This window comes from Balaenoptera acutorostrata, chromosome 2 (genome assembly GCF_949987535.1).
Source record: "Balaenoptera acutorostrata chromosome 2, mBalAcu1.1, whole genome shotgun sequence".
Classification (NCBI taxonomy): domain Eukaryota; kingdom Metazoa; phylum Chordata; class Mammalia; order Artiodactyla; family Balaenopteridae; genus Balaenoptera; species Balaenoptera acutorostrata.
Window position 1 is genome coordinate 73,829,231 of NC_080065.1, and position 25,638 is coordinate 73,854,868.

The window sequence follows — 25,638 nt, forward strand, 5'->3', positions numbered from 1 at the left end:
TCAATATTGCTGCCAAACAAATTATCTTTCCAGTGAGACATAAAGTATATCTTTGTGTTTCCTAAAAATTTTTAAAGCCCTATATTAACCCTCTTAGGTTATGACATGGGCAAAATTATCAATAAAATCATAGCCTTTATGCAAAAGCCTCCAAGCTCTCTCAGAACCTTCCTGCCGCCACATTAGAACCTCACTGTTCCAGCCTCCAGGGCCCATCCCATCCTTCCAGCCTGCGACCAGCAGCAGAGAAAAACTAATTACATACCATTTTCTTGCCCCGTACACACTTTGAAGGGAGCAAAAACATTAGAGTAAACTTTAACAGTGAGGGAAATTGTGCACATCCAGGCCGGTCAGTGTGGCAATCAAATCGGTGCCAAGTTCTGGGAGGTGACCAGTGATGAACATGGCATCGACCCCACCAGCACCTATCACGGGGCTAGCAACCTGCAGCTGGACCGCATCTCCGTGTACTACAGTGAAGCCACAGGTGGCAAATTTGTTCCTCGTGCTATCTTGGTGGATCTAGAACCAGGGACCACGGACTCTGTTCGCTCAGGTCCTTTAGGTCAGATCTTCAAACCAGACAACTTTGTTTTTAGTCAGTCTGGGGCAAGCAACAACTGGGCCAAGGGCCACTCTACAGAGGGGGCCAAGCTGGTTGACTCGGTCCTGGATGTGGTTCAGAAGGAGGCCAAGAGCTGTGACTGCCTGCAGGACTTCCAGCTGACCCACTCGCTGGGAGGGGGCATGGGCTCTGGAATGGGCACCTTGCTCATCAGCAAGACCTGTAAAGAATATCCTGACCACATCCTGAACACCTTCAGTGTGGTGCCCTCACCCAAAGTGTCCGACACTGTGGTTGAGCGCTACAACGCCACCCTCTCTGTCCATGAGCTGGTGGAGAATGCTGATGACACTTACTGCATTGACAACAAGGCCCTTTACGACATCTGCTTCCGCACCCTCAAGCTGACCACGCCAACCTACAGACACCTGAACCACCTCGTCTCGGCCACCATGAGTGGTGTCACCACCTGCCTCTGCTTCCCTGGCCAGCTCAGTGCTGACCTCCACAAGCTAGCAGTCAACACGGTGCCCTTCCCACGTCTCCACATCTTCCTGCCTGGCTTTGCCCCTCTAACCAGCCGTAGAAGCCAGCAGTATCGGGCCCTCCCTGTGCCCGAGCTCACCCAGCAGGTCTTAGATGCCAAGAACATGATGGCTGTCTGTGACCCCCGCCATGGCCAGTTACTCACTGTGGCTGCTGTCTTCCGTGGATGGATGTCCAGGAAGGAGGTGCATGCGCAGATACTCAACGTGCAGAGCAAGAACAGCAGCTACTTCATGGAATGGATCCCCAACAACGTCAAGACGGCCGTCTGCGACATCCCACTCCATGGCCTCATAATGGCAGTCACCTTCACTGGCGACAGCACGGCCATCCAGGAGCTGTTTAAGTGCATCTCAGAGGGGTTCACTGCCATATTCCGCCAGAAGGCCTTCCTCCACTGGTACACAGGTGAGGGCATGGACGAGATGGAGTTCACCGAGGCTGACAGCAACATGAACGACCTTATCTCCGAGTACCAGCAGTACCAGGATGCCACTGCAGAGGAGGAAGAGGATTTCAGTGAGGAGGCTGAAGAGGAGGCCTAAGGCCGAGTCCCCATGACCGCAGGCTTCTCAGTCCCCTCAGTCTTCCTCCCCAACTGCCCCTTTCTTCTCCCTCAGAATTTGTGTTTTCTGCCTCTATCTTGTTTTTTCTTTTTGTGGGGGGTTGGTTCTAGAACACTGCCTGGTATATGATAGGCGCTCAATAAATATTTGTTGTTTGTTGACTGTCTCCTCGCTCTTTCCACTCTGGGGAACATAGATTTCTGCCATTCCGGGTAACCCTATATTTCCTTCTCGTGCCCACTCCTCCTACCTGTTCAGTTAACATTTCCCTCTCTGTTTTTGAGGTAACTCTCCAAGAAGCTAAAAATAAATGGTAATTGAAAACAAAAACAAACCAACAAACAAAAACAAACGCCTCCAAGACCTCCTGAACTGAACAATTCTGACCCTCCCTGGGCATGGCTCTGCCATTGGGTTACGAATCTTTTTAAGCTGCAGTGTTTTATATAAAATAAATATATTTTATTTAAATATATTTTTACACAAATGGTATTTCAAGGTAGAATTGTATGTAACTATGCAATTTGGTCAGTTGGATTTAGTTCAGTTGATCTTCATACCATAATATTAAAGGGTATAGAGATATAATAGTTCTAACACTCTTAGAAAGAGCTTTAAAAACCGATAGGATGGGGGAGGAGCTTCAAGATGGCAGAAGAGTAAGACGCGGAGATCACCTTCCTCCCCACAGATACATCAGAAATACATCTACATGTGGAACAACTCCTGCAGAACACCTACTGAACGCTGGCAGAAGACCTCAGACCTCCCAAAAGGCAAGAAACTCCCCACGTACCTGGGTAGGGCAAAAGAAAAAAGAGAAAATAGAGACAAAAGAATAGGGATGGGACCTGCACCAGTGGGAGGGAGCCCTGAAGGAGGAAAGGTTTCCACATACTAGGAAGGCCCTTCGCGGGCAGAGACTGCAGGTGGCAGAGGGGGGAAGCTTCAGAGCCTCAGAGGAGAGCGCAGCCACAGGGGTGCGGAGGGCAAAGCGGAGAGATTCCTGCACAGAGGCTCGGCGCCGAGCAGCACTCACCAGCCCGAGAGGCTTGTCTGCTCCCCCGCTGGGGCGGGCGGGGCTGGGAGCTGAGGCTCGGGCTTCGGTTGGATCGCAGGGAGAGGACTGGGGTTGGCTGCGTGAACACAGCCTGAAGGGGGCTAGTGCGCCACAGCTAGCCGGGAGGGAGTCCGGGAAAAGGTCTGGAGCTGCTGAAGAGACAAGAGACTTTTTCTTGCCTCTTTATTTCCTGCTGCGCGAGGAGAGGGGATTAAGAGCGCCACCTAAACAAGCTCCAGAGATGGGCACGAGCCGCGGCGATCAGCGCAGACCACAGAGACGGGCATGAGATGCTAAGGCTGCTGCTGCCGCCACCAAGAAGCCTGTGTGCGAGCACAGGTCACTCTCCACACCGCCCCTCCCGGGAGCCTGTGCAGCCCGTCACTGCCAGGGTCCCGTGATCCAGGGACAACTTCCCCGGGAGAACGCACGGCGCGCCTCAGGCTGCTGCAACGTCACGCCGGCCTCTGCCGCCGAAGCCTCGCCCCGCCTCCTCCGTACCCCTCCCTCTCCCCAGCCTGAGTGAGCCAGAGCCCCCGAAGCAGCTGCTCCTTTAACCCCGTCCTGTCTGAGCGAAGAACAGATGCTCTCAGGCGACCTACACACAGAGGCGGGTCCAAATCCAAAGCTGAACCCCGGGAGCTGTGCGAACAAAGAAGAGAAAGGGAAATCTCTCCCAGCAGCCTCAGGAGCAGCGGATTAAATCTCCACAGTCAACTTGATGTGCCTGCATCTGTGGAATATCTGAATAGACATCAATTCATCCCAAATTGAGGAGGTGGACTTTGGGAGCAATGATATATATATATTTTTTCCCTTTTTCTCTTTTTGTGAGTGTGTATGTGTATACTTCTGTGTGTGATTTTGTCTGTATAGCTTCGCTTTTACCATTTGTCCTAGGGTTCTGTCTGTCCATTTTTTTTTCTTATTACTTAAAAAATTTTTTTTTCTTAATAATTATATTTTATTTTAATAACTTTATTTTATTTTATTTCACTTTATTTTATTTTATCTTCTTCTTTCTTTCTTTCTTTTTTTCCTCCCTTTAATTCTGAGCCATGTGGAGGACAGGCTCTTGGTGCTCCAGCCAGGAGTCAGTGCTATGCCTCTGAGGTGGGAGAGCCAAGTCCAGGACACTGGTCCACAAGAGACCTCCCAGCTCCATGTAATATTAAATGGTGAAAATCTCCCAGAGATCTCCATTTCAACGCCAAAACCCAGCTCCACTCAATGACCAGCAAGCTACAGTGCAGGACACCCTATGACAAACAACTAGCAAGACAGGAACACAACCCCATCCATTAGCACAGAGGCTGCCTAAAATCATAATAAGGTCACAGACACTCCAAAACACACCACCAGACGTGGACCTGCCCACCAGAAAGACAAGATCCAGCCTCATCCACCAGAACACAGGCACTAGTCCCCTCCACCAGGAAGCCTACACAACCCACTGAACCAACCTTAGCCACTGGGGATGGACACCAAAAACTACGGGAACTACAAACCTGCAGCCTGTGAAAGGGACACCCCAAACACAGTAAGTTAAGCAAAATGAGAAGACAGAGAAACACACAGCAGATGAAGGAGCAAGGTAAAAACACACCAGACCTAACAAATGAAGAGGGAATAGGCAGTCTACCTGAAAAGAATTCAGAATAATGATAGTAAAGATGATCCAAAATCTTGGAAATAGAATGGAGAAAATACAAGAAACGTTTAACAAGGACCTAGAAGAACTAAAGAGCAAACAAACCATGATAAACAACACAATAAATGAAATTAAAAATTATCTAGAAGGGATCAATAGCAGAATAACTGCGGCAGAAGAACGGATAAGTGACCTGGAAGATAAAATAGTGGAAATAATTACTGCAGAGTAGAATAAAGAAAAAAGAATGAAAAGAATTGAGGACAGTCTCAGAGACCTCTGGGACAACGTTAAAGGCACCAACATTCAAATTACAGGGGTCCCAGAAGAAGAAGAGAAAAAGAAAGGGACTGAGAAAATATTTCAAGAGATTATAGTTGAAAACTTCCCTAATATGGGAAACGAAAGAGTTAATCAAGTCCAGGAAGCACAGAGAGTCCATACAGGATAAATCCAAGGAGAAACACGCTAAGACACATATTAAACTATCAAAAATTAAATCCAAAAACAAATATTAAAAGCAGCAAGGGAAAACCAACAAGTAACACATAAGGGAATCCCCAAAAGGTTAACAGCTGATCTTTCAGCAGAAACTCTGCAAGGCAGAAGGGAGTGGCAGGACATATTTAAAGTGATGAAAGAGAAAAACCTACAACCAAGATTACTCTACCCAGCAAGGATCTCATTCAGATTTGATGGAGAAATTAAAAGCTTTACAGACAAGCAAAAGCTAAGAGAATTCAACACCACCAAGCCAGCTTTACAACAAATGCTAAAGGAACTTCTCTAGGCAGGAAACACAAGAGAAGGAAAAGACCTACAATAATAAACCCAAAACAATTAAGAAAATGGGAATAGGAACATACATATCAATAATTACCTTAAATGTAAATAGATTAAATGCTCCAACCAAAAGACATAGACTGGCTGAATAGATACAAAAACAAGACCTGTATATATGCTGTCTACAAGAGACCCACTTCAGACCTAGGGACACATACAGACTGAAAGTGAGGAGATGGAAAAAGATATTCCATGCAAATGGAAATCAAAAGAAAGCTGGAGTAGCAATTCTCATATCAGACAAAATAGACTTTAAAACAAAGACTATTACAAGAGACAAAGAAGGACACTACATAATGATCAATCCAAGTAGAAGGTATAACAATTGTAAATATTTATGCACCCAAAATAGGAACACCTCAATACATAAGGCAAATACTAACAGCCATAAAAGGGGAAATCGACAGTAACACAATCATAGTAGGGGACTTTAACACCCCACTTTCACCAATGGACAGATCATCCAAAATGAAAATAAATAAGGAAACACAAGCTTTAAATGATACATTAAACAAATGGACTTAATTGATATTTATAGGACATTCCATCCCAAAACAACAGAATACACGTTCTTCTCAAGTGCTCATGGAGCATTCTCTAGGATAAATCATACCTTGGGTCACAAATTAAGCCTTGGTAAATTTAAGAAAATTGAAATCATATCAAGTATCTTTTCTGACCACAACGCTATGAGACTAGATATCAATTACAGGAAAACATCTGTAAGAAATACAAACACATGGAGGCTAAACAACACACTACTTAATAACCAAGAGATCACTGAAGAAATAAAAGAGGAAATTAAAAAATACCTAGAAACAAATGACAATGAAAACACAACGAACCAAAACTTATGGGATGTGGCAAAAGCAGTTTTAAGAGGGAAGTTTATAGCTATACAAGCCTACCTTAAGAAACAAGAAACATCTCAAATAAACAACCTAACCTTACATCTAAAGCAATTAGAGAAAGAAGAACAAAAAACCCCAAAGTTAGCAGAAGGAAAGAAATCATAAAGATCAGATCAGAAATAAATGAAAAAGCAATGAAGGAAATGATAGCAAAGATCAATAAAACTAAAAGCTGGTTCTTTGAGAGGATAAACAAAATTGATAAACCATTAGCCACACTTATCAAGAAAAAAAAGGAGAAGATGCAAATCAATAGAATTAGAAATGAAAAAGAAGTAACAACTGACACTGCAGAAATACAAAGGATCATGAGAGATTACTACAAGCAATTATATGCCAATAAAATGGACAACCTGGAAGAAATGGACAAATTCTTAGAAAAGCACAACCTTCCGAGACTGAACCAGGAAGAAATAGAAAATACAAATAGACCAATCACAAGCACTGAAACTGAAACTGTGATTTAAAATCTTCCAACAAAGAAAGCCCAGGACCAGATGGCTTCACAGGCGAATTCTATCAAACATTTAGAGAAGACCTAACACCTATCCTTCTCAAACTCTTCCAAAATATAGCAGAGGGAGGAACACTCCCAAACTCATTCTACGAGGCCACCATCACTCTGATGCCAAAACCAGACAAAGATGTCACAAAGAAAGAAAACTACAGGCCAATATCACTGATGAACATAGATGCAAAAATCCTCAACAAAATACTAGCAAACAGAATCCAACAGCACATTAAAAGGATCATACACTATGATCAAGTGGGGTTTATCCCAGGAATGCAAGGATTCTTCAATATGTGCAAATCAATCAATGTGATACACCGTATTAACAAATTGAAGGAGAAAAACCATATGATCATCTCAATAGATGCAGAGAAAGCTTTCAACAAAATTCAACACCCATTTATGATAAAAACCCTGCAGAAGGTAGGCATAGAAGGAACTTTCCTCAACATAATAAAGGCCATATATGACAAACCCACAGCCAACATCATCCTCAATGGTGAAAATCTGAAACCATTTCCACTAAGATCAGGAAAAAGACAAGGTTGCCCACTCTCACCACTATTATTCAACATAGTTTTGGAAGTTTTAGCCACAGCAATCAGAGAAGAAAAAGAAATAAAAGGAATCCAAATCAGAAAAGAAGAAGTAAAGCTGTCACTGTTTGCAGATGACATGATACTATACATAGAGAATCCTAAAGATGCTACCAGAAAACTACTAGAGCTAATCAATGAATTTGGTAAAGTAGCAGGATACAAAATTAATGCACAGAAATCTCTTGCATTCCTATACACTAATGATGAAAAATCTGAAAGTGAAGTTAAGAAAACACTCCCATTTACCACTGCAACAAAAAGAATAAAATATCTAGGAATAAACCTACCTAAGGAGACAAAAGACCTGTATGCAGAAAATTATAAGACACTGATGAAAGAAATTAAAGATGATACAAATAGATGGAGAGATATACCATGTTCTTGGATTGGAAGAATCAACATTGTGAAAATGACTCTACCACCCAAAGCAATCTACATATTCAATGCAATCCCTATCAAACTACCACTGGCATTTTTCACAGAACTAGAACAAAAATTTCACAATTTGTATGGAAACATGAAAGATCCCAAATAGCCAAAGCAATCTTGAGAAAGAAAAACGGAGCTGGAGGAATCAGGCTCCCTGACTTCAGACTATACTACAGAGCTACAGTAATCAAGACAGTATGGTACTGGCACAAAAACAGAAATATAGATCAATGGAACAGGATAGAAAGCCCAGAGATAAACCCACGCACATATGGTCACCTTATCTTTGATAAAGGAGGCAAGCATATACAGTGGAGAAAAGACAGCATCTTCAATAAGTGGTGCTGGGAAAACTGGACAGCTACATGTAAAAGTATGAAATTAGAACACTTCCTAACACCATACACAAAAATAAACTCAAAATGGGTTAAAGACCTAAATGTAAGGCCAGACACCATCAAACTCTTAGAGGAAGACATAGGCAGAACACTCTATGACATAAATCACAGCAAGATCCTTTTTGACCCACCTCCTAAAGAAATGGAAATAAAAACAAAAATAAACAAATGGGACCTAATGAAACTTAAAAGCTTTTGCACAGCAAAGGAAACCATAAACAAGACGAAAAGACAACCCTCAGAATGGGAGAAAATATTTGCAAATGAAGTAACTGACAAAGGATTAATCTCCAAAATTTACAAGCAGCTCATGCAGTTCAACATTAAAAAAACAAACAGCCCAATCCAAAAATGGGCAGAAGACCTAAATAGACATTTCTCTAAAGAAGACATACAGATTGCCAACAGACAAATGAAAGAATGCTCAACGTAATTAATCATTAGAGAAATACAAATCAAAACTACAATGAGATATCATCTCACACCAGTCAGAATGGCCATCATCAAAAAATCTACAAACAATAAATGCTGGAGAGGGTGTGGAGAAAAGGGAACCCTCTTGCACTGTTGGTGGGAATGTAAATTGATACAGCCACTATGGAGAACAGTATGGAGGTTCCTTAAAAAACTAAAAATAGAACTACCATACGACCCAGCAATCCCACTACTGGGCATATACCCTGAGAAAACCATAGTTCAAAAAGAGTTATGTACCGAAATGTTCATTGCAGCTCTATTTACAATAGCCAGGACATGGAAGCAACCTAAGTGTCCATCAACAGATGAATGGATAAAGAAGATGTAGCACATATATACAATGGAATATTACTCAGCCATAAAATGAACGAAACTGAGTTATTTGTAGTGAGGTGGATGGACCCAGAGACTGTCATACAGAGTGAAGTAAGTCAGAAAGAGAAAAACAAATACCATATGCTAACATATATATATGGAATCTAAAAAAAAAAAAAAAACGGTCAGAAGAACCCAGGGGCAAGACAGGAATAAAGATGCAGACCTACTAGAGAATGGACTTGAGGATACCGGGAGGGGGAATGGTAAGCTGGGACAAAGTGAGAGAGTGGCATGGACATATATACACTACCAAACGTAAAATAGATAGCTAGTGGGAAGCAGCTACATAGCACAGGGAGATCAGCTCGTGGCTTTGTGACCACCTAGAGGGGTGGGATAGGGAGGGTGGGAGGGAGGGAGATGCAAGAGGGAAGAGATATGGGGACATATGTATATGTATAACTGATTCACTTTGTTATAAAGCAGAAATTAACACACCATTGTAAAGCAATTATACTCCAATAAAGATGTTAAAAAAAAACTGCTAGGATAATATATACTGACATAGTTTGTATGGTGTACAATTCTACTGCTGTCATATAGCCAAAGCCACCATTTCTATTTTCTAAAATGTCTTAGGACATGAGAAAATTATGTGATTTCTAAAAGACAGATAACGTATAATAGAGCATATCAAGCACTTTGAGAAACACTGCATTTATATCATTAACACATGTTGTATCTTTCTATTATTAGCAAATTGCAGGCTTAATAAGTATTTGGGGATGGAAAGATGGAAGAAGCCATGGAAGGAGTTTACTAAAGGTAAAATATCATCACGCTAAAATGAGGTTTACTTGGATGAGCTGAACACGTTATGAATTATTAAGACAGGTTGGTTGCCATCACCCTAAAATACTATAAGGTGGCACTATTTAGAATTATTGTCAATCCACAATTTACTAACTCAGAATGCATTTCTTCATATAACTCTAGGTTATATTTGAGCAGAATCTATACAGGTGATGGTTGAAAAACGTGCATTCATAGTGAAAAATATAGGAACAACATTGCAAAACTAAAAATATGTAAAGACATAATAAGAAGTAACCATATTACTACAGTTTTTTGTTCACTTGTTTCAAGAATGCTTTATTTCATGAAAAACGGGATTACTTTTGTAAGGAAGTAGGTAGAAAAATTTCAGGAGATTCTGAAGTGTGTTTTTAAATGATTTAGAGGTTGAGATAGTGATCTCTAGGGGTAATTCTCTTTGAAAATATTTCTAAGGAAATCTGGAAAAAATTTGTCTCTCAAGGAAAAAAAATTGTTTCAGGATGTTGAGAAAAACAGAAAAAGATTTATGTGATCACCAAGAGATGAATAAGAAATAGAATGGTTGGGTCAGCTGCTCCCCTGTGTTAGTGATCAGGTAGTACTGTTGTCAGGGGTTCCTAACTGTCATCCTGACTTAAGCAGACCCTGCGGGAGGACCATGTGTACCCTACCGATGGTATACCCAATCTTAAAGTTGAATTTAATTGCCTTGTAGTGCCTGCACACTTTTAAAAGGAAAAAAAGATGGTATCAAGAACAAAAGAAATTGCCAAAACCTAATCCCCAATAATAGGCATTCATTAAGTAGATCACATATTTTTTATATCATTACCTATATTTTTAAGGATGATGATAGAATAACCATAAATTTTATCATCAAACTAAAAAAATTTGGGGAGAGCAAAGAGATGTTAATAAAAATGACCCCAGGAAAAGTGATATAAATCAGACTGATCCAAGCACACCAGGACTTATAAAATATTATAAATTATATATTCAAAATTGATAGGTTGTAGAAGTGTATGAAGTAGCTCAACTTCATTAGATTATGCCAAAGTGTTTTCTAAAGTGACTGTGCAGTTTATCACATCTTCACCAAAACTTGATATTACAATACCTTTAAATTTTACCAATATAATGGGTGTAAAATGTATTTCATTATGGTTTAAGTTGGCATATCCCTCATTACTAATAAAGTTGAACACCTTTTCATAAGTTTATTGGCTGCTTATTTTTCCTCATCTGTGAAATGTCTGTTAATGTCTTTTACCTTTTTCTCCAATAGATTGTCTTTTCATATTGGTTTGATGTTTTCATGTTCTGGACATTATCCTTTATTGGTTATATGTGTTGCAAATATTTTCTCCCAGTTTGTGAGGTGACATTTCCTCCGTTTTGGGGGGGGGGATCTTGTGATAAATTAATATGATATTTATCACTGTTTCTTCATGTTTCATTATTTTGATGTATTGATTAAGAATCCAATCCTATGCAGAGTTGACCTATTTACTTCTAAAAGTATTTAACTCCTGCCTTTCATAATGAAACGCTCCCGCTGTCTGGAATTGATTTTTGCATACGGTGAGGGGAGATCTTAGGGGGAAGGGTGGAAGGCAGTTGCCCCTCACTTAGTGACATTCAGCGATCTGAATACACATCCTCTGCGGGCAGCAGGCACAGTGGACTGGGTCAGAGTCATGCCTGAGCAAGCTGAGAAGAGCTTGCCCTAGTGGCTTCTGCCAGCAGAGCAGACTCTGTGCAGGGTCTCTGATGTAGTCTTGCTACCAATGCAGGCCTGCAGATTTGTTGCCTTTTTTACACATGTGCAGCCTGAACAAACCCATGTAGGCCACTGGGCAATGCAGATAACATACCCAACCCCACCCAGCACATGCCCAATACTGTGCTTGCTTACATCTCTAGATACATGCTTTCTCATTTTGGTCTCCAAATATTTTCCTTCATAAATTAGCCATGCATTTGAAAATATGTTTTTTATGTTTTATCCAGTACTTTAAATGTCCTTCCCTAAGAAGTGTTCTAGGAACATCTATCTACTTAGTCAAGTTGCCTGCAACAAAAGTCTGTAATGTGGTTTCAGAGTGCTTTGAAGTGGAGTCTAGACTGAATGAGCATTAAACCAAAGTTTATGCTAAAGGTGTAAACACAGTCCCTGTTTTTTTTTTTAATTTATAAGATTTTAATTTACAAAAAGCTACTTTTTTTTCCTTTTTCTCTTCTTTCTTTACATCACTCTTTTCCTTATCTTTCTCTTTCTCTTTGTTATCTTTTCTATCCTTTTTGCCGTCTTCTTTTTCCTTCCCTTCTTTCTTCTCTGCATCCCAGTTGGTGATCTTGTTGTTGATGAGGTTGTGCAAGGCGACCACGGAACGGATCAGCGAGGCCAAATACACCACCACCATCTGGTCACTGGTTTTTAGGTAAAAGGCCTTGACAAACTCCTGCAGGCTGACATCCGGCAGCAGGTTGAAGACGTCCTGCATCTGGTAGATGATCTGATGGTTGATGGGCAGCTTGCCTGTGGCCACTTTCTCCAGGTAGCTCCTGATATCCAGAAGCTTGGAGTTGAGTCCCTTCAAACCATGGACCTGGTTTGTGATCTGCTGGGAAAGAGTGCCCACTGTAGTGTCTTTGATGTCCCGTAACAAGTGTTCAACTCCGACTTCCTCAGCTTCCTCTGCTCCAATTTCACTGGTCACGTGCTCAAATGTTTTTGAGGTTGGAGTTCCATCATTGTGAACTTCTTCCACCGAAATATATGCTTCTGTGGGCAGTCCCAAGTCCTTTGGTTTCACGTCAATGATGACCAATACTGAGTTAGGGCAGTATCTTTTCATGAGTTCATTGATGGTGATGTCATTCTTGTGTAGTTTAGGACCTGTGTGGTACCACCCAACTATTATTTCTCTGGCATTGACCTTCTTAAACATTCCATACATGTTTTCCAAATAATCGTGGTCTAAAAACCAGACAGAATCATCTTTGTCATCTTCATCGAAAGGACAAGTGATGCTCAGAGACATTAAATTTCTTTGCCAACGTGACTCTAATTTTGTTTCTGAGAACACTATTTTTATTTTTTATTTCTGTCTTGTTTCTTAGGGATGGCAGTGGTATATTTCCCTCAAAATCTTTGCAATGCCTTTTCCCAACCTTCTGACAAAACTCATTTTAGTGAAAGATCTGTAGCCATGTGTAAAGAGGAAAAGAAGAAGAAAGAATTGAAATTTTCTGATTATCAGTAACAAATTACAATTGGATAACAGACACTAAAAATTTAATTACAATTGGATAACAGGCACTAAAAATTTAGTCAGAATAATCAACTGAAATATATTTTCGTGTTGACATGCTTAATAGGAAATATACCTTCTATCTTAGAAGATTAAATCTTAGAACACAATACATTATGTATCTACTGTTTTATCATCATTATTTGGAGGATTTATTTCCCTTTCTCTCATAATCAAGTTACAAAAAGGATGTTTTCTTAGGTTGGGTTTTCAGGAAACAGATTTGAGACGGATATTTGCCTGCAGAAAATGTACTGGGGAATGCTTTCAGGCACAATACAATAAGGGAAAGGGGAAAGAAGAATTGAACAGAGGGAAGTGTTAAAGTAAAAGGCAACTGCAGCAGAGGCCTTAGCTTTTCCTATGGTGAACTCTAGCTGCAATGGTCTTTCAAAGTTGTCCTGAACTGAGGCAAGGGGACTAAGCCTCTGTCCCCCACATGACCCAATCATGGGATGAGGGGTGCCATGGAATTGGGGATAGGGCACAACCATAGGCAAAGTGGCTTCCTTTGGCCAAGGGCAATTCCTGTAGAAAGAATTCATCTCTGAGCTATGGCAACCAAAACTCTCAACAGTTGGGACAACATATGCCTTGGTCCTGGTTTGGGGTGGGAGGCGTCTCCCTTGGGAGGAATCTGGGCAGCCTACCAGAGCATTTTTAATTTTAAACAAGAAGTATAGTAGGCTCTAAGCAACCAGTGTTTTCTGACACTGACTTTTCTGCTGACTTCTTTTAAAGTACTCCAAAATCAAATAAATTTCTCTAATTACCTCAAATCTTGAGAAAACTTAATTTAAAAATTAGAGAAACAGAAATGATTAGAAATTAGAAATTGGAAAGCTTATGTGCTTTGGTTTTTTTGACGAAGCTTTATTTTCACAAATGAGGACACTCAATTTTAAGAATAGTACTAAAACAAAATGACACAGATCAGAGAAAAATTTCAAGAATGCTAAAGCACCACTTCTGATGACATCTGTAGTGAATGCTGTGGTGTGCTGCCAAGATCCCCCTCCAGGACCGTGACATCTATACCCCTATCAGCCAGGATGTTGGCTACTGACTGTTTGCAATTAAGTTTTCTTCTGGAAATTGCCTTTGATAGAAGAAAGCCACCTGCTCAAATATCACTTCATCTTTAAAGATACTTCCTTGGTGGCGCAGTGAATAAGACTCTGCGCTCACAAAGCAGGGGGCCCGGGTTTGATCCCTCCTCAGGGAACTAGATCCCACATGTATGCCACAACTAAGGAGCCCACAAGCTGCAACTAAGGAGCCCACGTGCCACAACTAAGGAGCCCATGTGCTGCAACTAAGACCCAGTGCAACTAAATAAATAAATAAATTTTTTTAAAAGATACTCTTAATTTAGCATCTGGTTAAAATCTTGGCCTTGCTGCCTCAAATTAGGACAGCTCTGAATGACCACCCAGCTCCAGAGCTCCCCACATAATCAGCTGAGGCCTTTCTTGCAACTATTGGGTTGGCCAAGAAGTTCGTTCCATAACATCTTATAGAAAAACCCGAACGCACTTCTTGGCCAGCCCAACTCATCACAAATCAATCTCTCCTTTTGCCCAATCCTGCTTCCTTTACACCTCTTTACATATCCTGTATCCAAGAACACTTGGATCCAGTCAACTTTCTGAACACATATCTCTGTTGAGTCTTTTTTCCAGGGAATTTGATCTAAGAGAGTTAGTACCAAGAATAATCCCAGGAAGCAGACTCTAAGATAAAATGTTTGAGTTGGATCATCCTTTGGCCAACTGGCAATAAGAACCCTGTCACTGGGGCTAAGCAGATTCCTGATGTCTCCTAGCATGCTGTAACTGTTCCAATGTTATAACTTTCACCAATGACAAACTCATAGAAGGGAATGCGTTGGTGTGGGCAATATCTCAGGTACTTTAGAAGCCTGGAGGCTTTAGTAGTAGAGGTTATAATGAAAAGGTAAGGATAATTAACTGTTAATTTAAGGAAAAGTGTGAAGGCAAGAGGGCCTTCTTGGAAGCATATAAAAGGGGCTCTAATCTTTGCTGCCAAAGGGCAGGAAATGCTAACTATTGGACCCAGTAATCATGAAGTAGTATATTTCCAGAAAATGTTGAATTTTCAGCCCAAACAAGTCTGCCATTCCAAGGCCAGGACCTTGATGAGAAAGGAATAGGACCATGAAACACAGGATGGGAAGATTTAGGCACTCAATTTTAAATCCTTAGGTTTTGCTGAACCCTCCAGACCTGCACAGTGGCTCATTCGTTTGTGTTAAAGGCTAGTGTCCACCCTTCCTTACACATGATGCAGAGACTCTGCTTTGAAAGACAACACATGCTCTTCTCAAGATCTACCCCCGGGCTTCCCTGGTGGCGCAGTGGTTGAGAATCTGCCTGCTAATGCAGGGGACGCGGGTTCGAGCCCTGGCCTGGGAAGATCCCACGTGCCGCGGAGCGGCTGGGCCCGTGAGCCACAACTGCTGAGCCTGCGCGTCTGGAGCCTGTGCTCCGCAACGAGAGAGGCCCGCGCATCGCGATGAAGAGTGGCCCCCGCTTGCCACAACTGGAGAAAGCCCTCGCACAGAAACGAAGACCCAACACAGCCAAAATCAATCAATCAATCAATCAATCAAACATACGCATCTGATTCAAGATCCTCATTAAAAAAAAAAAAAAAAAAAAAAAAAGATCTACCCCCACTTTCTTCTCTGGCTACCAAACCAATTGTCAGGGTCAAGTCATGACATAACCTGGCCAAGAATGTTCTGGGCCTATTGAGAGAGAAAAGGATATATATGCTAAAGGAGTTGCAGGGCCAAAAAACATATGCCAGTGGGAGCCAGGAGAGTGGGATTAGATCCTGACGGTGCAGGATCAAAAGGGTGTAGAGTGTAAGTTTTCACAAAGGAGAGTTTGTTGATTTGGAAGCATCCTCCTATGATACAGGATTTAACACCCTGGCAAGCACCCAGGTAACAGTGCAAACATACTCCTAGATGGCTCTTGGATTCTAAAAAGGCTGTAATCCACACTAAGTGAAGTAGAAATGCCGCGATTGCCATGGCAGATGTGAAAGAAAGGATCAACAGATTCAGGGAAATGGGGATTCTGGAGTGGAGAGAAAACACAAGGCTGGAGAACCCACCACCTTCTAGGGACAGCTTAGAGAACATGGTAAGAAACGAGCTGGTTAGAGGGGCACTAGAATCATTGAGAAGATCAGTGGTGGCTGTTGTCTGCAGGCCAGGGCTAAGGTAAGAGATGCTACTATAGCACTTCTCTCCCTGAAAGTGACAGAGATGACAGAGGCCAGCAGAGATGATAGGGATGATAATAGAGGCCAAGTGGTGATGATGCTGAACGATCAGAAGCAAGTTGGGGGATATTATCATTATGAGTGGGTAATTACTCACAAGGAGCTATGGAGATGTTCAAAGGACATGGCATTCCTAAGGCAAAGTCATGGGCAGCCAACAAGTCTTGATATATTTCTTAATATATACAACAAAGGATGGATAACAACATATATAACAACAATATATAACAACAGGATGGATAATCAAGAGGCTTAGGACAGCTGCCCTAGTAAAAAGCCCAGTTTGTAGACCTGAGCCAGTCTTAGACCTAAAATCCAATGACTAAAAGAGATGCTGGGTCCCTAGGAGAAATAACCTTGCAACAGAACAGCAAGCATATATGGTAGTCCCTGATTAAAAGGACCTATAGCCATTTACTCAGATTATCATAAAGTTGGAAAAGAGGAACACTCATATTTTTTGAGGACTGTTAGGCACAGGTCCAAATTAACATTGCTAACCAGAGGCCCAAAGAGTTATCATGGCCCCTGTTGGAGTGGAGATGTATGGGAGCCAGATATTAAGTAAAGTCCTGGTCCAAGTTTGGCTTACAGTAGGTCCACTAGGTCCATAGTGGTCATTCCCTGGGTCTCCAGAGGTATAATTGGAATGGAAATATTTGGTGGTCTGTAGAACCTCCACATTTGGTCCTTGGCATGTAGGGTAAAATCTATCATAGTAGAAAAAGCCCAGTGAAAACCTATGAAACTTCCCTTTCACAGATAAAAATATTTCATCCTGGTGGTAGTGGCAGAGATTAGTACCACCCTTATAGACCTAAAGAATGCAGAGGTAGTGGTCACCAACACTTTCCACTTAAATTCATGGTATCCATAATGAATTCCACAAAGCCAGATGGCTCCTGTACATGACATTTGACTACCACAAACCTAACCAATTGCAGCTACTGTGCCAGATGTGGTATATTTACTACAGCAGATTAATATAGCCTCAGGTACAAACTATGCAGCCATTGATCGAGCAAATGTGGTCTTTTCTATTCCCATCAGGAAAGAGGATCAGAAGTAGTTCATATTCATGTCAGATGTACAATCATACACATTTAATCTTGCACAAGGCTATGTTAACTCTGCACGGTAGGTCACAATATAGTCCAAATGAACCATCTGGATCATCTGGACATTTCACAAAACATCACATTGGCCCACTATATTGATGACATCATGTTAATCAGACCAGATGAGCAAGAATTGGCAAGTGGAGGCCTTGGTAAGACACATATGTTCCAGAGAGTGGAGGATAAACCTTAAAGATTCAGGGACTTCACACAGCAGTGAAGTTTGAAGGGGACAGGTGGTCTAGGGTATGCCAGAACATTCCCTCCAAAGTAAAACACAAATTATTACATCTTGGCATCCCCACCACAAAGAAAGAAGAATGACACCAGGTACGCCTCTTCAGGTTCTGGAGGTAGCATATTCCAAACTCTGAGCAATTGATTCAATGACATGGAATGTAGCCAGTTTTGACTGTGACCAAGGACAGCAAACAACTCTGGAGCACTGCATCAGCTGCAGGCAAGCAGCTTGGCTTCACAGGCTGTGTAACCTGGTAGGCCCCACGGTATTAAATTTCTTCAAGATTTGAAGCAGTTCTAAAAATTAATATGATTTTGCAGTAATTCAATATAGGTAAGTCAGACAGACAGCACTGGTTGCTTAAAGCCTGCTGCCATCCTTCATGTTTAAAATTTGGGTACTGGAAAGAAAGACATTTTCCATATTGGGACTGATGTGATTACTAGCCCCCCATCTATATGAGGACAATGTCTAGATAATGAATACAAATAGTCATAAATGAAGGGATTTCTCATAAGCTCTCAGAAGCCAAAATAATCACTTGAAAAATGAATGATTTGATTAACTACATAGTTATTTCCTCTACATAAAACTGTAGTCTTCAACTATTAGACCTCATAAGGACCTTCAAGGTCATCGAGTCCAAGGCTTTAATTTTACAAATGAAGAAACTGAGGCAAAAAAAAAAAAAAAAAAAGATTAAGGAATTTGCCTAATATATTTTCAATTTAAATTTTACCAAAGCCTAATTTACATCCAATTATATTCTCATAAAACTAAGTCTAATCAATTCCATATTTAACAATTAAAAACCAAAATCAATCAAATCTAAAATGCAATCATGTAAAAGAGATTCATATATTAAATCATAAAAAATAGAACAGGTGATTAAACAAGGAGTCATTCGCCCAGCCATCTCCTTATCTGGAAACATAGTTCATGTGTCATGTGGTCTTAAGTCTTTATTTCTTCCAACAAAATCCTTTACACAAACTCATAATGACACAAAGTTGCTAAAATTTATGTCCCCATTTCCCCTGATTAATTTATAGACTGAACATTATCACTTTTAATCATTTTATGAGACTGGTATTTTTATGGCCAGAAAAGGCCTCAAGGTTATCTTTTGTGTTATAGAATTTGGTCTCTAAGCTCTACAAATCCAAACTTGATGGTGTGATGAGCCGGAGGGAAAAAAATAACTTACTCCTCCCAAACCTATATAAAGCTAATGGCTGCCATAAAAGTCAGGAGTCATTCAAGCAAAGGTTTCTGTTGATCAAATCCTATAGACTTTTTAATACTAATTTCTCTTGGCTTCTTTCCTTAAAGTTGTGTGCTTCCACTCCTTGGCCTAATTAATCACTCTCCTGATTCCCTTTCTACCTCTCTACTTCTTCTCAGCCTCCTTTACATCACCTCTGCTTAGCTCTTAAACATTAGAATGCCTAAGGATTCTATCCTTGCCTTATTCCCTTCTTTACACTCTATAATAGGGATTCTTAACAAAGCAGGTGTGAATTTGAACATTTCCACTAACCCCTCAAACTCAGTATTCTCTTCAATTATGAAAGCATAAAACAAACTATGGTAATATTACAGTCACTATCACTCTGTAAACATTTTTTTTAAATCACAGATTTTTTTAATATGACATTGAACTTGTTTCAGAGTAGCATTCATACTCATCACCTACTTCAAACATACTGTAGGAGAAACCAGCACATAAAAATATAATATGAGAAGTACAAGAATAAAGGAAGGAATTAAGTTTCATGGAAGCAGATGGAAGAAAGTGTGTAACTCTTATTAGAAGAATTGAGAAGTGTGTTCTAGAAGTAACATATGACATTGACCTTGAAACATGAATAGGGGTTGTCCAGATGAGAAAAAGGGGAGAGGCCTTTCCCAACAGAACAAACACATCAAGGATCATGAGTTGTGAGAGAGGGGTGAACCGTTCTGTTCCATAGGAGCACAGCACGTGAATGAGGGAGGGAGGGAGGGAGGGAGGGGAGGGAAGGGTAGAGGCATATGATCAAGCTGAGAAGATAGGTGGGGGAATGGTTGTGAAAGCCTGTGCATGCTATGCTAAGGCCTTCAGATCTTCTCTTACAGTCAATGATAAACCACCAAAGGTTTTAATCAGAAGTTCAGTATCTTATTTGTATTTTAAGGTGCTAAAGCTAATATCAATATGGAGGGAAAACTGGTGGCATGGAGACTAGTGAAAGGGCTATTGCAGTAGTTCCCTTCAGGAGATGTGAATTGTTGCCTTGGGAGATGAGAAAGCAGTAAAAATTAAAACTGGATTAATTTTCTGGCTTAGATGATGGGGTAATTGTGATGCCATTAACGAAAAGGGAGAATATAGGAATATGAACATAAAAATCTTAATTTGGAAAGAAGATTGTATACTTTGGGAATGCTTATTCAGCTTCATGCAACAAAGAATATGTCTACCAGTGGCTCAACACAAATAAGGTTTTATTTTCCTCATTAAACAAGAAGTTTGGAGGTGAGCAGCTACTGGCACTTGTTCAGCAATTGGTAAGATTTTGGCTTCACCAAAGAAGAAATACAAATGGCAAATAAATGAAAAGTTTAACATCATGTCCCATATATATGATATGAATTTACCCATGTCACTAGGTAAATTCAAATTAAAACCATGATGAGCTACTAGTAGCATATATTAGAATTGCTAAAATTCTAAAACTGACTACCAAGTGTGGACAAAGATACAGATCAATTGGAACTTTCAAACACTGCTGGTGGGAATGTTAAATTGGAAAGCCGCTTTGGGAAATAGATTAGCAGTTTAATATAAAGTCTTATAAAGTTAAACATACATTTACCACATGACTCAGGAATCCCACTTATAGTATTTACCCCCCAAAATGAAAGCTTTTATTATGCTAAGTGAAAGAAGACAAAAAAAAATATGATATTCTGGAAAGGCAAAACTAAAAGAACTATAATCATATCAGTGGTAGCCATGAGATGGGGAAAAGGGATTCCCTCAAAGAGGCATAAGGGAATTTTACAGGATGGTGGAAATGTTCAATATCCTGATTGTGAAGCCAGTTATATATTTATATATATTTCTCAAAATTCATGGGGCTGTATACCTAAAAGAGTGAATTTTACTCTATGTAAATTTTTCTTCAGTGAACCTGATGTTTAAAAAAAAACCCAGATCTATTTTTCCAAAGAAAACAAAACACTAATCTGAAAAGATATATGCACCCCCATGTTCACTGTAGTGTTATTCACAATAATCAAGATATGAAAGCAACCTAAGTGCCCATCGATAGACAAATGGATAAAGAAGTTGTGGTGTATGTGTGTGTGTATAGACACACACACACAATGGAATATTACTCAGCCATAAAAATAATGAAATCTGGGCTTCCCTGGTGGCGCAGTGGTTGAGAATCTGCCTGCTAATGCAGGGGACACGGGTTTGAGCCCTGGTCTGGGAAGATCCCACATGCCGTGGAGCAACTAGGCCCGTGAGCCACAACTGCTGAGCCTGCGCGTCTGGAGCCTGTGCTCCGCAACAAGAGAGGCCACGATAGTGAGAGGCCTGCGCACCGCAATGAAGACTGGCCCCCGCTCGCTGCAACTAGAGAAAGCCCTCGCACAGAAACGAAGACCCACCACAGCTCAATAAATAAATAAATAAATAAATAAATAATAATTTAAAAAAAAAAAAAAAATAATGAAATCTTGCCATTTGCAAGAACATAGATGGACCTAGAGAGTATTATACTAAGTGAAATAAGTCAGACAAAAGACAAATACCAAATGATTTCATTAACATGTGAAACCTACAAAACAAATGAACAAACACAAAACAGAGTTACAAAATAATAGTCATGGGGATGAAATGTACAGCATGAGGGAATATAGTCAACAGTCAATAATATTGTAATAAATTTGTACGGTGACAGATGGTAACTAGACTTATGATGATGATCATTTTGTAATGCATAGAAATACTGAATCATTATGTTATGCACTTGGAAATAACATAGCGATGTAGGTCAGCTATACTTCAAAAAAAAAAAAAAAAAAGCCCCAAATCACAAGACCATTGCTTATTTTCAGGGAAAAAATTTAAATGATAGACTTAAGGGATTAAGGTGCCAGCATTAAAAATGAGCACGATGTGGAAGAACTAGAGAGCTAAAATCAAACAGTAATGTAACGCTCAGAATTTTTAATATTCAAAGATGTGTTTTTTTACATCTGTGGCAACATGTTCAATGGACTTGGAGATAATTTGATTTTTTTCTCATGATGCTGTGTAACCATAGATTTCCTTGACTAATACACTTTAATTTTTCAGAATCTTTTGCTTTCCAGCTCTTGTAACCTTGAACAATTCCTCTTTCAACTATCTGTATTTACCTTTATTTCATAATTTACATTTTATTCTTTACCACACACGACAAACTGTTTTACTTAATAACTCTGTAATTTGCCATTATAGACTTAATTGTACTAAGTTCATCAAAAAATATAAAGAGACCAAAAGATTTTATAAATCTGATCACATCCTCACTTATAATATATAGTGTCATGGTTTTTTAATTCCTATTTTATTATGTAAAAATTAATTTTCAGCTAATGAAATTTATTATAGTAAAATTCTAGATAGATACATAGACAGATATCACAGGTTTTCGATGAAACAGTAATTGGAAAAACCTTGCATTCTTCTATTGCTAAGAAATAAATAGCATTTTATCTATTTTTCAAAATTGCCTGTGTGTGTTGCTAATGTTCTCCATTCGACTTCTCTAATTATGTCAAAATGCTATCTTGGAAGACAATAGTTTGATTCACTATGAATTCACAAATAACATTGACTCATTAGAACTCCACATTAGACCTTTTCTTCCCATTTTCTCATGACAGAATCTCTAGTTCATGTACACAAGCCTAGGATGCAATTCATAGTAAGTTCAAGGACAACAGTGAGTTTTCTGGGTTAATACACACTGAATTTGTGAAGTCAACTTCGCCTAAGTTCTCACCCTAAGTCTTCTGAAAGACAGGCATGCCTGAGCAACATTAAACACACTGGCGATTTGTTCTCAGGTCAAATTTCTCTCCTATTATGGATGCTTTTTGTCACGGAGGTTTTGTAACCATTTGTCCTATACAAGTATTTCTCTTCTGAGTCTGCCCCACCTCCCTGCAGTCCTGGGAGGACTCCCAAATAGAGGTTGTGAATGCACCTCAAGATCCACTTTCTGACCTCCTCTCTACACTGTACATGACTGTTTAATTTCCTATTTAAGACAAATTAATTATTGCATGCTCTAATGAGGTTGCAAAGGATCCCGCTCCAGTCCACAAACTTGGAAGAGGTTACCCAGAGGTTTTCCAGATTGATGGGTCCAGGGCAGATGACCTGAAAATGAACTTTGACTAAACTTTGCTCTTTGTGTTCTTGGCAGTCCGTACTTGGAAAGTGGCAATTGTCTGCAGCAGACAGTGTAAAACTTCAGCCTAGAATTTTATTTGGAGGTTAGCCTTTGGAAGAGGGAGGGGGGAATAAAAACAAAAAAAAACAAAAAACATCTTTGTAAGTCTTTTCTACGCTAGTTTTATTAATTGTTTTTTTTAATGACCTCAGCTGTCTTTTTTTTTTTTTTTAATAAATTTATTTATTTATTATTTTATTTTTAGCTGTGTTGGGTCTTCGTTTCCATGCGAGGGCTTTCTCTAGCTGCAGCGAGCGGGGGCCACTCTTCATTGCGGTCCGCAGGCCTCTCACTATCGCGGCCTCTCTTGTTGCGGAGCACAGGCTCCAGACGCGCAGGCTCAGTAGTTGTGGCTCACGGGCCCAGTTGCTCCGTGGCATGTGGGATCTTCCCAGACCAGGGCTTGAACCCGTGTCCCCTGCATTGGCAGGCAGACTCTCAACCACTGCGCCACCAGGGAAGCCCCGATTAATTGTTTTCTAAGTGTTTTATTCTTCTTTATAATATTCAAGTTACATTTTAAGATGAAAGTATTAGCCAACTGAAAATGTCTTTTGTCTTTCTACTCTCCTCTTCCTCTAGGCACTATACAAGTTAGAACTGCTTTTTAACTTGAACCCAATCTACTATAATACAACTTCTATAATGCCCCTCCACTTTAGAACCTAGATAATACGCTTACACATATTAATTGGTTCCCACAACCTATAGGCCATGTATTAAACCCATTTTACTGATTAGATGTAATTCATCTCTGATTTATGTTGTCATTGAAGACAAATGTGTTGAAATTATTAAATTTCAACTCTGCGATACAAGACTACAATCTGTCCAGGAGATTCCCCCTAAACTAATTATTCATCAAAATGAATGTCAGAACTTTTTTCCGTTAATATGCCATAACAAAGCGACAGGACATTCTGAGATAAATTACCTGGTCTCAGCCTACTCTGGCAGCTGGTCTGGACCCTATACAACCACCTTTTAAGTAACATACTACTCTCCACTTAAAGATACATAAATAAAATAACAGTGTTGTTTTACATCATATTCTTCACTATGTTTCCTCGTAAGCAACTGATTAAATATCACACTGTTCTCATAAAGAATCATGAATAGGAAGTGGCATATCCCTATGAGAGATGAGAAAATTGACCTGGGAAATGGCTTAGACTGTTTTATGAAATGGTAGATTCGGGATAAGAAGTCAACGTTTCTTAATTTCTGGCTACTCTTCATTTCTCTTCATTCTCTCATCCGTTTTCTCCTAATGCGACCTGGACAATCCCAGGTGGTGCCCAACTTCCCCCGTAGTCAACACACACATAGAAGCTTTAGCTAAAAAGGAAAAAGAAATGGCAGAGCCTCAATGTACCCCTCTACATGTAGGTAGAAAAAGAGTTCGCACATTTCTTTTTCCTCAACTAAAATTCCTATAAAGTATAGGGGGCATCATAAAAAGTCACCACAGACTTGGAACCAGACTGAAGTGAACAGGAAAGACTCTTGGTCTCCCCCTAAAACCCTGTATCATTTCCCAATCTCAGTGGTGCCCTGGAGAAACCAAATTATTTCATCTTCTTAGGTTCTTGTTCTTTAGGTCTTAGTTGAATTAGGAACTTTTTTTTAGGTCCCTTCAGATGCAGTGTCCCCACTGGACTCCTGGACATATCACCACTGCCTTTTTAAATATTGTCCTTTCTAATGCTATTGTGCACTCCTAAAGCCAGACTGCTGAGCCCAGAGACAAAGCCACTAGAGACTTAAACCAATTCCCCTGATGCTTCCCTAAAGTTTTGGATTGGAGTTCTCTAGTAGCAACCTGTACCCTTGGACTTGCCTGGAGTTGGACAGGGCTAATGAAGGCACCTTTCTGGACTAGACCCAATCAGCACATTATCATCAGCAAGACCGGCCCTTAGAACAAAATGGTGTTCTGTGTCTTTTAGTGTCTCTTGAAATTATTAATACATTACCCTTGGGTGGATAGGACTTAGGAAGAAGTGCTGATAGAAACTTATACCAATAATCTGCCCTCTCTGCTCTTTACTTCCCTTTGCTTGTTCATTGAAAATCCAGGAACAGGATTGGAAATGGAACTTATGGGCAGGAATAAAATAAAAGTCTTAGAAATAGAATTCCAGTGTTTCTGCAATACCCCTTCCACCTGAAAAAGCAATGGACTGAATAATCCATAATAATATTGGCCTAATCTCCTTTGTGAGAATAGAGCTTGATTGTTATATCCCAAGCTAAAAGTGCAAGCTGGAATGACTAAAGCAGATCCTCTGATGAACAAAGATGTTCTGAGTTAATGTCAGAAATGAAGAGGACATAAAAAAAAAAAAAAGAAAGAAATGAAGAGGACAAAATGAACGGAAAAAAAAAATAACCTTCTTGACTTAGAGAAACATAATATCTGCTAAATAGGATGTCTT

General features: G+C 40.1%; 2 protein-coding genes across 2 annotated transcripts; one reads left to right on the plus strand and one right to left on the minus strand.

Annotated features, from left to right (window-relative positions):
• The first annotated feature begins 330 nt into the window (after positions 1-330).
• Positions 331-1,659, plus strand: LOC102997662 (tubulin beta chain-like). The gene is made up of 2 exons (XM_057541742.1): positions 331-468; positions 727-1,659. The coding sequence occupies exon 2, from the start codon at positions 751-753 to the stop codon at positions 1,657-1,659; it is 909 nt and encodes a 302-aa protein (XP_057397725.1). The 5' UTR covers positions 331-468; positions 727-750.
• A 10,280-nt stretch (positions 1,660-11,939) lies between these two features.
• LOC103012664 (26S proteasome non-ATPase regulatory subunit 7-like) lies at positions 11,940-12,731 on the minus strand (the record flags this gene model as incomplete). Its single annotated transcript, XM_057541070.1, has 1 exon — positions 11,940-12,731. A coding segment is annotated over exon 1 (735 nt), but the record flags the coding sequence as incomplete, so codon positions are not given.
• Between the last annotated feature and the right edge of the window lie 12,907 nt (positions 12,732-25,638).